The 12,295-nt window shown below is 38.4% G+C and overlaps 1 protein-coding gene across 1 annotated transcript in view; it reads left to right on the plus strand.

Annotated features, from left to right (window-relative positions):
- The first annotated feature begins 1,413 nt into the window (after window positions 1-1,413).
- The window catches only part of LOC139132784 (seizure protein 6 homolog), a 67,609-nt gene continuing 56,727 nt past the window's right edge, over window positions 1,414-12,295 (plus strand). Inside the window, exons 1-2 of the mRNA XM_070699036.1 lie at window positions 1,414-1,595; window positions 2,032-2,240. Coding sequence (XP_070555137.1) covers window positions 1,553-1,595; window positions 2,032-2,240 — 252 coding nt within the window. The 5' untranslated portion in view covers window positions 1,414-1,552. The remainder of the gene's footprint in view (window positions 1,596-2,031; window positions 2,241-12,295) is intronic.

Here is a 12,295-nt window from a genome sequence, read left to right on the forward strand (position 1 = left end):
TCTACCAAAAACTCCTAAGAACCTACAAAAATAGCGCTATATCTACTATAAATAGCGCTATTAAGCCCTGCCACAACAAGCGCAGACAGTCACCCCGACATCAGAGTTAACTACTCCAGTCCCTACACCATACTGTGGAGGACACATTGATGTACCTGCTACTGGGAGAGAGGTGGCATTTCCAAACTATGCTGATGACTATAACGATAACCTTCCCTGTGAATGGACTGTCAGTGCCACTCCAGGAAGAAGAATAAGATTCCATGTGGTAGACTTCAGAAGAGAGAACAGGAGGCATCACATGAAGTCTTTGTAGAAGATGGTTTTGAGTTTTTACCAGTGCATGATGTGTAAGTGCCAGTTGATGCTTTTTCATGTTCAATGCATTTGTCATGAAGAGCTAAAGGATACCTGTTTCTCATTTGAATCACCAGTGTAAAATGTATTCAATATAAAAATCTCAGCGCAAAGTTTAAAAAATTCCTATTAATAACAGAACTTTCCATTTACTGAACACCTGGAAGTAATGGGTCATCTGTGTTTACATAAACAGAAAATCACACTGCTAAAACTTTAAAAGTGTTACTGAAGTGCTGTAGTACCTCTAATGTAATAAAATCATCATTGCTGGGGTGTTTTTTGAGGACGTTTCAACTGATGTATAATTATCATTTCTTAAGGCTGACAACAGAGTGACCTCCCTGCCAGACTTGCATGCTGAAATACAACAGCAATTAACACAATTTATTAATGTCTCCAAACAGCCAGCATCTATAAATGCACTCTACAGCTTCTCAAATCATACTTTGATCTTACAAAAGTATTTCACTAGTTCACTCTTATCAGGAATTAAAATGCTAATTTTTTTCACAGATTGCCGTAACCACAATGTTGTCATCCCTATTGGTGACAGTGTCATGATTACATCATCTAAGTACCCAGATAATTATGAAAACAATGTCTTCTGTGAGTGGTTAATAAGAACTGAATCAGGATGAAATGTGCGAGTGGACACAAGATGTCTGAGGACAGGTAATGTTTCTTTCAATACAGTGCTTTCATGTGATTTTGAAATAATGTGCCCAGTTACATGTATGGTGTGTATTGAAGTGGGGTCAGCAAAACGACTTTGAAGAAACAAGAGCAGGAGAAGGGATACAAAGCATGTACAATACCAATCAAATTTTGATTAACCTGACAGGGGTTTTGAACTAAGGAATAATATCGAAACCATCAAATTGTAAATCTTTATTGGGATTAACTAATTTTACTGTACTTAGTAATTGCTAACAAGTTTATGATCGTATTAGCAAACTGTTGCATGTATTTATATATGGCTTCAGTGTGGCATATACCACAGCACAGATATCTTATAACGTAGAGCTCTACACACATTTATTTGTGTTCACAGAAAAGAACTCCGATTGAATAGATGTTGGTACTGGAATTCCATGATCCTTACAACACATATTGTACATGAATCTGGCAACAAGAAAACACCATAAGTCCTACACTCCATCCTATGTGGTTTGGCTGACATTCATAACAGACCATGACAAGACCTATGAAGGATATTGAGATGGCCTTCTATGATGGTATGTTGCAATAATCAGCAGTTTCAAAATCAGACACTGATAAAACAAGCTGTGACCACAGTGCTGTAAAAGTAAAAGTGTATGTGTAAATGCATTGAAAGTTTTAGCTTGTCAAACTCAGGTTATAGTGGCCTTCACTTTTGACAATCATAGAAACTAGAAACTACTGTTTACATCACTGCCTTGTGGTGCACTATGTTACAAGTTGAGATGATGGTTGTTTAACATCACAGAGTTAATATTCTGGTGGCAAGCGTTGATGGAAACTTGAGATGACATCCAATGGTAGTGGTGCATGACATTATTTGTGTACAATTGAAAGAGTTGTTCTAGCAGGTATAGAGGTACATAGTTCAAGTATGAAGGATACCTTATATGAAATCTATATATCAAGGCATTGGTATTTTTTACTTATTATTTGTATATGTTGTTTCAGATGCCTGTGTGACGCAGAACCTGACAGTGATTTTGTCTGCCAACTATCCCAGTGACTACCCACACAACCTAGACTGTGTCTGGCGGATACATCTGCCACAGGGAAGACGCATCCATTTGAGATTCATGGACTTCTATGTGGGAAAAAAATATGACAAGTTACCGGTACTCATCGGAGAAGACTCAGATCCTGACTCAGATGATTATGTGGTGAGTTGTGTTCAAAGTGCTCTTGGGTTTCAGCTTTCAATGTACAGGGGAGAATCTCGGGAAGAAATTGTCATTTACTTACTTTCTTGAAGACATTTGACGATCAATGATGGTTAACATAAATATTATTACCTCGCGTGCGCATGCGCGCAGCGAGGTTATGTCGCAGCGATGTCTGTCTGTGTGTCTGTCTGTCTGTCTGTTGGTCCATTTTCTCAAAACGGCTGAACGTATTTTCAGTCAAATTTGGTAGACATCTTCAGAATTCAAATGGCTAAACTGAAAAGGTTTTGGTGGGCGTGGCTTGGATATTAATGAAGTTATGAAAGTTTTAATTTTTCTGTTACGCCGCGTATGACAAGTGAAAACAATCGACTGTTTGAGGGCGCTGTGAAATGTGCTTGTCCAGGTTGGCTACAGCTGGATAGCTCTGGTTTCAACCACGGTCCCTCCGTGTTTCAACCTCGTATTGAACATTAAAAATATGATATTTTATTACTCATTCAACTCACTATTCAAGATAAAATATCGTTTAGCAAATTAGCTTCATCCTTGGTAATTGATTGTTTCCCTCGCTGCTTGATCGCCAGAAATGAGTACATACGTTCTTAGCCCTGCGTACGATGCTGTGTGTTCCGCTACAGCTATTAATAGCCCCGCTCACCACAGCCCTGCAAAGACCCGTACGTAGAGTTGGTGACTTCAAATCCATTTTTGGACTTGACGTAAAAAGCCAAATTACTGCCGAAATTCAGCGTTCTTGGGCCCAAGTCGTATCCCTGCCTACCGCAGCTACTCGATCGCTTCCAAAAATGCCAGTCTTTTATTCTTTTTTCGTAAATAACCGTCGATGTCGGCAACTCTCTCGCTAGCCCTGCGTACGTACGCAGTGTACGCTGTGCATTCCCTGTGTGCGTTCCTAACACACAGCGTACACTGCGTACGTAATACGTTCTCTACCTAGCCTCATGGCATGGAAGTGCTGATGAATAATAACTTTGGGTCAAAGGTATTGAAGTGTCCAATCAGGTTCGTGCACAGAGTCCAAGGCCATGACCTACTTCATGTACTGCTGCACTGTTTTGATTTTGCTTCGCCAAGAAACGTATTCGTCATTGTCCATAGAAGTATGTTTGCTCTCCTTTGAGGTTGTTTGTGAAACAAATTCCGGGATAGGCCTTGGAATGCATACGATCGGCATCGCGGCAGTGCATGTAGCTAGCCGTACGAGTATGGCGAGAGTGTCCGGCTTTGGCTACGCCGCCTCCCACCTCCGGTAGGCGGCGTAGCCCCCGGCGTAGCCAAAGCCGGACACTGTCGCCATACTCGTAGGGCTATGCATGTAGCGTACCATGCTTGTGTAACTGCCGAGCTCAACGTGCATTCACGGTTGATACTCGTGTACAATCATGATGTGTTCAATTCTGATGAAGATTCATAAGTCTTAGTTTTGCAGTCTTTTTTCCGTACGATAATCCTGACAATACGTGTTACTGTTAGACGAGGTGGCCATTTTATGATAAGTTTCAATACTGCACAGCTACATAGCGTCACTATCGTGTGATCGAGGTACAGCGTTGTTGAACGGGATACAGAAACTCTGCAGAGGGAGAAACGATCGTTGACATGAACAGTCAATGTACTTCAGCACGTAGTCCGCAGATAGCGGATCGAGAAAATAACAGTCTGTGTCTTTTAAGTTGCTTTTCAAGATTGTATTAGCTACAGAACCAACAATGACAAATTTTTCATGAGATTTCCATGTTGGCATTGATGTTAAATCAGGAGCAGTAGGCTAGCTCCTGCCATGCTCCTGCGTACAATAGGTCTGCGTTTCCCGGCGGTACGGTGGTAGGCCGACGGCTTGTACCACACTGTCCACAGGACAGCACGTGGTAGAGGCCGTGTGCACAACCTGTACGCAGAGCTTCGAATACACTAGACAGAGTTCGTGTTTCCGTAAATTAGGCATTGAACTTGACAATATAGGCAATAACCAGAATCATCGACCATCGCCTGACAAGTGCACCATAGTCAGCTGTACATGAGTTGCGTGGCGTGGTGAGCAGGTTCCCATGGGTATTTATTTTTGAAACGCGTACTTCAAAGGTCACGAACTCATTTTGCTGCTACACGGCGCGGCACAGATGATTGTATCGTTTTTGGGCGCATTGAGATACTGTGAAGTAGGTCAACTCGTTCTACATGGCAATTATATGTGAAATATGCAGAATTTATACGCAAACGCGACCTCTGCCAGTTAAGAGCCTGCTCAGCCATTTGCACTTGCATCGACAGATATTGTTGGATCATAATTTTTCAAATGGTTTCTTTTCTTTTTTTTCATTGCGTAATACAGTGGGGATAATGTCAAATTTAGATAGATTGGATTAATTTCGGGAATAAAAACAATGTAATGTCATAAAAGCCAATACCCCAAGAAGTACTTTACAAAATGTGCACGCGAGGCAATTCAGTTCATATCTGGTCTGTGATGACACTGAACTGTAAACATTGTCCTGCAATGTGACATTCATTACTTACAGAGCATGAAGGGTGTGAAATAATATTTTAACCCATGCTTGTCCATGGGACAGATCAAAATAAAATCTGCCTGTTCAGAGAGGAAAACCTCATGTCCATGTGTAATTAGTGTAATCTAATATTGCCACATGGTGGAGTTCTGGGAAAATACTGACAAATCATTGACTTTTTTGAGAGGTGGGATTGGCTACTATGGAAAAAATAGCGTCAATGACACTGTGCTCACATGTGGTTAAAATTGGTGCATTCAAGACATTATAACAAGCGACCTAACAGCCGATATAGCTCCGCTGTGTTTATAGAATAACCATTTTTGACACATGTTGATGAAAAATGTGGAAATCTTTGAAAGCTCATTTCAGTGGCCAGAAAAAGTGGCTAAAATAGCTGCAAAAATACACAATTGAAGATTTCATCATAATTTGAATATATCACATCAGATCATCCCTAAGAACATGTCAACCAAAGCTATCTGAGGAGGACTTTTTTGAGAATGAAATTTCTGACCAAAATGGCAAAAGTTGCCCCCAAAAATAAAAATCGCAGATTTCACCATAATTTCAATATATCATATATTACAATAACCCCTTGGAAACTGTATACCGAATATCAAAGTTATCGACTTGCAGTTTTTGAGAAACACATTTTTTGACCCAAAACCGCAAAATTGCCTCAAAAATACAAAATTGCAGATTTCATCATGATTTCAAAATATCACATTAAGTTCATCTGTGGGAACCAGCATATCGAATTTCAAAGCTATCAGACCAGTACTTTTTGAGTAACACATTTTTTGACCAAAAATGGAAAATTGCCCCAAAATACAAAATTGCAGATTTCAATAAATATCATTTAGTTCATCTATCGGAGCCTATATAACAAATTTCAAAAAGCTATCAGATGAGTAGTTTTGGAAATACACATTTTTTGACCAAAAATGGCAAAAATTGCCCCAAAATACAAAATTACAGATTTCATCAGAAATTCAATATATATTACTTAGTTTGTCTGTACAAACCTGTATACCAAATTTCAAAGTTATTAGACCAGTACTTTTTGAGAAACACATTTTTTGACCAAAAATGGAAAAAATTGCCCCAAAAATTCAAAATTGCAGATTTCATCATAATTTCAATAAATATCATTGAGTTTATCTAAAGAAACCTGTATACCAAATTTTAAAGATATCAGATGAGTAGTTTTTGAAATACAGATTGTTTGACCAAAAATGGCAAAAATTGCCCAAAATACAAAATTACAGATTTCATAATTTCAAAATATCACATTTAGTTCGTCTGTAGAAACCTGTATACCAAATTTCAAAGCTATCAGACCTGTACTTTTAGAGAAACACATTTTTTGACCAAAAATGGAAAAAATTGCCCCATAATTCAAAATTGCAGATTACATCATAATTTTTTTTTTAACAGTAACAGTGCACAAATGTGCACTTTTATTTGCGTTCAAAGGCCTCCGGCCCATATGCAAAGGGGGTACAATGGCTGGTATATTACATGAAAAAAAAAAGTATACAGAGCTAGCTATCTGAAGTTTGAAGTAGATTACTACAAAAAAGTTCTATTCTGGCAACAACTGCCTTCAGAAATTACAATTTAGAGCTAGTTTCCGTTCTAATTTTGAAAGCTTGAAATACAAATTGACAAATCTTAAGTGTTATTTCTATATCTGAAATATTCATTAGTGTCTGGAATTTACAAAAGTTTGGTTCTCGAATAAATGCACTTGGCAGATATTTATCTCGTAATTCATTATATAAAGGACATACTAAAAGAAAATGATACTCGTCTTCCACGTCACCCTGCTTACAAAAATTACAAAATCTGGCTGATGATTCAATGTTTTTGTGTCTACCATCTTCAATAGCTAGTGGAAGTACAGAACACCGAAACCGTGCAAACATTTGCATAACTCTCCAGTTACAATTTGACAAGATATATTTTTCCGGTTCAAGTAGAGTTTTAAAGCAATTGTAAGTTCTTAATTTTGGTTTACCCATAGCATTAGCTTTCCATTGTTGTTTTAAAATATCTGAAACACGTGTTTTGAAAGCTGATATAAAACTTAGCGTACTGCCAACTTCTTGGGTAAGCCATACATGACCGAACCCATAGGAAAACAAAATGTGTTTTACAGAAGTTGCCCATGTGTGCCGTCCAAGGCTGTCAAGATTACACAGCATAATGTAGGCCTGCTTTGGGAGACGTTCCTGTGGCATTTCTATGAGTTTAACCCAATAACTGATACAACGTTTTAAAGTGTGGTAGTATATAGGCAGACGGCCACATTCCCCAAGCACGGCTTCGTTTGAAGTGTGACTGGGAACTCCAAGAAGCTTCCTGCACCATTTTCTATGGATCTTTTCAACGACATCAAAATATTGATAACCCCAGATTTCAGAGCCGTAAGTGAGAATTGGGAGAATCATTGTATCAAAAAGTTTGAAGTGACTCTCATACGGTAGGAACTCTAATTTCCACCTGGCAATTGACAGCAGATTAAGTGCCTTGCTAGCTTGACAAGAAAGAGTGAACACAGCTTTGGACCAGACATTTCTGGAAGACAGGAGTAAACCTAAATATTTATAGTACGAGACGATACTAATTGGACTGCTGCCAAAATGCCAGGTTTCATGACCTGTGCTCTCCCTGGCCTTTCGAAATTGTTAGTAAATTTACGAATTGGGTTCAAAAAATATTAGTAAGCACAAATTATGTTATTCTGAACCCACCAACTTTCAACAAGCACTTCTGGTACTCAATAGATGATTTTAAGGGGATAGAAATGATGAATGATTTCATTATAGACAAAAGAAAATGAAAAATCCCTTTTTAGTTTTTTTGACAATGAACACTCATATTTTGATACGCATTTTCAAAAGATTTATTGAATAACACAGTGCATCATGGGTCATGGGAATGCTTGTAACATTGAAATTTCTTCCTTGTCTCAATAAAGTGTGTAATTTTGGTCAACGGCCAATGAATGTTATTAAATTACTCTCCCAGCATAACATGTTCAAGTATATTGTGACACAAATCATAACTCCCTTTGTGTGTGTAGTCAGTGGTTGATGATTATATATATTAATTTATGAAGCGGTCATTAATATTATCAAATATTATCAGTGTTTGCACAAGTTTTAGATGCTAGAAAATCTGCCCCCTGTTTTTCATATTTGGAAAGCTCTGTTACTTTCAAATTGAAAGTATGAACGTCATCCATGGGTACTAGGTGGTGCCTCTATAGCTGCAGTCATTATGCCATGTTCATCTCTAAAATTCTTTTTAAACAACCACTGATCAGAACATTTGGCAGTCTGTGGTTTCGCACAAATTTTGTCTCATCTCAATCAAATTTAAGTACGCAAACTGAGACTGGTGATCCTGCTAATGTTTTCTTAGAGACAGTTACACTTTTAAAACGCTGCAGATGATCGTCATTTATTTTTTTGTCTGGATAAACTTTTTGGTCATGGGACTGTGCACAGCATTTTCTCTGGATCATAGAAAACTATCAGTATTCATAACATTTGCTGAGACAGTTTCTTGTAAAATATTTTGAAGGAAACCTATTAAAATTGGCAAGCTGACTGAAAAATTCAATTTGCAGATCGTCAAATGACAAATCTATGACATCTAAGATTTCCGGCTCACTTCCACCTCCATGCACAGAAAAACACTTTGCTGTACATGTTCAACCATGCGCGGTCCGGACTACAGTTCTGCTGTAGTTCGACTGTCTTTCAGGCTGACTGTTCTTGGTCTCTTCTAGCTCGGCGGTTTCATTGTTTCGTATTTTTTTCACATCAGTTGCCGTTTTTATGCCCAACTTTCTTTCCCAACTGGATACTATCAATCCAAAGTATTTGTAACTGCCCGCTTCCCTCGATCCGCTTCAACAGTCCATTCGGAAAATTGACAGCATGTGAGTGTTTGGGTGTCTCGAAACTACCATAATGGGGTGGGGTGGTAATGCATGACACACCACTATGAGATTACAAGACCCGGGGATCTTGAAACCTTTTCGCGCATGCTCATGTTATCTCACAGGTCAAAGTCCAAAGCCAGCTATCACCATGTGTCGATGCGCCGATGATAGGGGCAGCGTAGGTTTTGAAAGACGAGATATGACAGTATTTCCCCGGAATTCACAATCTTGACCGAAAATCAGGCTTCAAAAACAACAAAATCGTTCGTAAATGGCCGATCGAGCATTCATTTTTTTTCGTAAATTTTCATTTTTGTTCTTAATTTACGAAAGTTACGAGCGACAGCGAGAGCACAGATGACGAGCTCTATGGCCACCTTTACGAAAAATAACAATTTTCGTCTTCTCTAAGTTGACTTTCATTTGCCACTTTACACAAAAACAATGCAAGATATCAATGAGGTTTTGCAGATTTCTAACAGAGTCGGCAAAAATGACAATGTCATCAGCGTACAGCAAGGCAAATAGATCGTATATGTCCTGTGTGAGTTGAATTCCCATCTGTCCAGAGGCGATAAGCATGGAATTTAATTCTTCTATAAAAAAGCTGAACAAAAGTGGACTCAGGATACAGCCTTGCCTAACGCCTGCTGGACAGTGGAAATACTCAGACAATACATTTCCTGCTCTAACACAAGTCTTAATATTTCTATACATCGAGTGCAAGATACAAAACATTTTGCCCTTTACTCCTAGCTGCATTAACTTGTATAATAGTAGCGAGTGATTTACTTTATCAAACGCTTTGGCAAAGTCTATGAAAAGGCAATAAAATTTTCCATGTCTTACACTCAGGTATTTCTGGATTAACGCATGGAGGGTGAAAATATTATCGACAGTGCTATGATTTTGCCGAAAACCTGCCTGACAATCTGAAAGCACGTTGACTTCATCAGACCACATTGTTAACCTAAGTATTTAAAATAGAAGTAAAACTCTTACCAAGGACATTCAAAAGAGAAATACCTCTATAATTATTGACATCATTTTTGTCTCCTTTTTTTAACAACGGTATCACAATAGCAGTTGTCCATTCAGATGGGAACGTCCCAGAGTCCAGAATAAAATTGAACATTTCTGATAAAAGCGGTAAAATAACATTTGCTGAAAACTTAAAAATTCATTTGAAAGTCCGTCAGGGCCTGGTGCTTTGCCTGCTTTTAATTTTTTTAAGCTGTGCAGTATTTCTTCTTCACTAATTCTTTCATTCAGAATACTTGACACATCACCATCTGTATTTTCTTTAGTCACACGTTGAAAAAGATCTACTTCCTCCTCTACAGAGCGGAGAAAGTCCATATCCCCAGAATGAACGTCGTGACACTCTCTATATAAAGCACTGAAATGATCGTACCACATCTCTGCCGTAATTTCATTTGATAAATGACCCTTACGTTTCACAATTACTTTCAGGAGTGACCAGAAGTCACCAGAGTTTTGCAAGCGGCGTCCCTGAATTGATTTCTTATCTTATCCTGATACTGTCTTTTACCCTCCCTACAAGTCTGGTTGAATTTATTCCCAGCAATTTTGTACTGTGTCAAGTGGTCCTCTGAGCAATTTTGCCGAAATAACTTAAGTTTTTCATAGACAGTATTTTTGGCACTCAAACATGATGAACCGAACCATGGCGGCTGGTTTGACTTTTTCACTCTATTGAAACTGGGAACATCTCCACATGCTGTCTTGAGCGCCTCATTTAAATTCAAAATGGCTGTGCTGATGTCAGGTAACGCTGATTTGGAAGTATCTAACACATTCTGAACATGTGTAGATTCCAGATTACGCATAAAGGATTCTCTGTTTGCTTCAGTCAGGTGGAAACGTGTATAATTAGTAGTAGGAATATTGAAATAGTTGCTTTCTTGTAAAGAAGAATTTACGCAATTAACATAACAGCTGATTGGAAAGTGATCAGAATCGATCCTGGGTAAAACGTTGAAATTATCTACATAACAAAACAAATCTGATGAAATTATACAATAGTCAACTACACTACAACCACTGGGAGTTATGCAAGTAATTTTTCCATCTCTGTCACCTTTAAGCCGACCATTGGCAATATGTAAATCTAAATTCTTACAAATGTTCAACAGAGCTTTACCTGCTTCGTTTACAACGGTGTCTTTTGAATTCCTTGGTACAGTGAAGTCAGATGGTTGCTAGTCAACATTTTCAAAAGGCAAATATTCAACAGAGTCGTCTAAAATAAAATCATCTTCGGAAGCCGTTCTTGCGTTGAAATCCCCACCAAGTATGAAGTATTTTTCAGAATTACCGCCATTTAATTCAATAAGCTTAGCTTCAAAAGCGTCAAAATTAAGTAAACAATTATCTGGTCTGAAATAGCAACACCCCAAAATAACTCCTTTGTCAAGTTGAAAAACAGACTTATTGAATTCAATGAAAACAGAGTTTTCAATATTACAGTGAATTCTGTCGATTCTGTTAGCGATTGATTTTTTAACATAAAGAGATGTGCCGCCACTAGGGCGGCCCCTTTGTCCCTGTCTAATGGCGGGGAAAGAAAAAACTTTGTAGTCTGGCAGAAATTCAACAAAGTCATTTTTCAGGCAGAAGGTTTCTAACAGTCCAACGATATCAAACTGTTTACAGAATGAAGCAAAATCCGTGTCATTTATTTTGGTTTTAAGACCGCGCATGTTCCAAAATAAAATTGAAAGAGTGAATTTCTTCGGACCTTGGCCACCGTCCTAGCTTGGATACTGTCTTACTTCTTTCACCTGGCCGGAGTTTTCATCAACTTTGAAGATAGTTTTTACGCCATGTTCATCCGTAAAATGTAGCTTATCATAACGAATATGGATCTTCAAGGTGTCGTTTTCCTCCATTTTGGACTTTCGGAAGGCAAACAGCTTGGCACGTATACTTCGTATTCTTCGAGAAAAGTCCTCCCCGATGCTGATATTCGTGCCTTTCAATTTGTTTGCATTTGACAGAATCTTGACTTTGTCCTTGAACTTTGTACATTTCGCCACAATCGGTTTTCCTCCTCTCACAGACGGTGCATTTGGTATTCGGTGAACTCGTTCGAATTCGATATCATCATGCATTTCCAACTTATTTTTCAGTACGTGTTTTACCTTTTCTTCTGAGGAGTCCCATGTCTCGTTTGGACCGTCTTGCTCGATACCATAGAAGACGAGATTGTTTCTCCTTTCTCTGTTTTCTAATTCGTCATTATCTCTCCTTAGTTTTGTGTTTTCTTGTTTAATTTCATCCAAGGACTTTTTAATTGCAATGAGAGAGTCGTGATTTGAGTCCAGTTCGGCAACTTTTGAAGAATTTTCTTGTAGTTGTTGACGAAAGTCCAACATGTCGTCTTCTATATTGTCCATACGTATTTGTAAATTGTCCAACTTTTGACGTATATAGTGCGACTCACCGATAAGTTTATTTAGTTTTTCGTTCACTCCTTGTATGTCAGCCTTTGTCGCTAATTCAGGTTCTGAGCGTAGTCTTGGTGGTCCAGGGTTACGTTC

The sequence above is a fragment of the Ptychodera flava genome, chromosome 5 (genome assembly GCF_041260155.1).
Source record: "Ptychodera flava strain L36383 chromosome 5, AS_Pfla_20210202, whole genome shotgun sequence".
Classification (NCBI taxonomy): domain Eukaryota; kingdom Metazoa; phylum Hemichordata; class Enteropneusta; family Ptychoderidae; genus Ptychodera; species Ptychodera flava.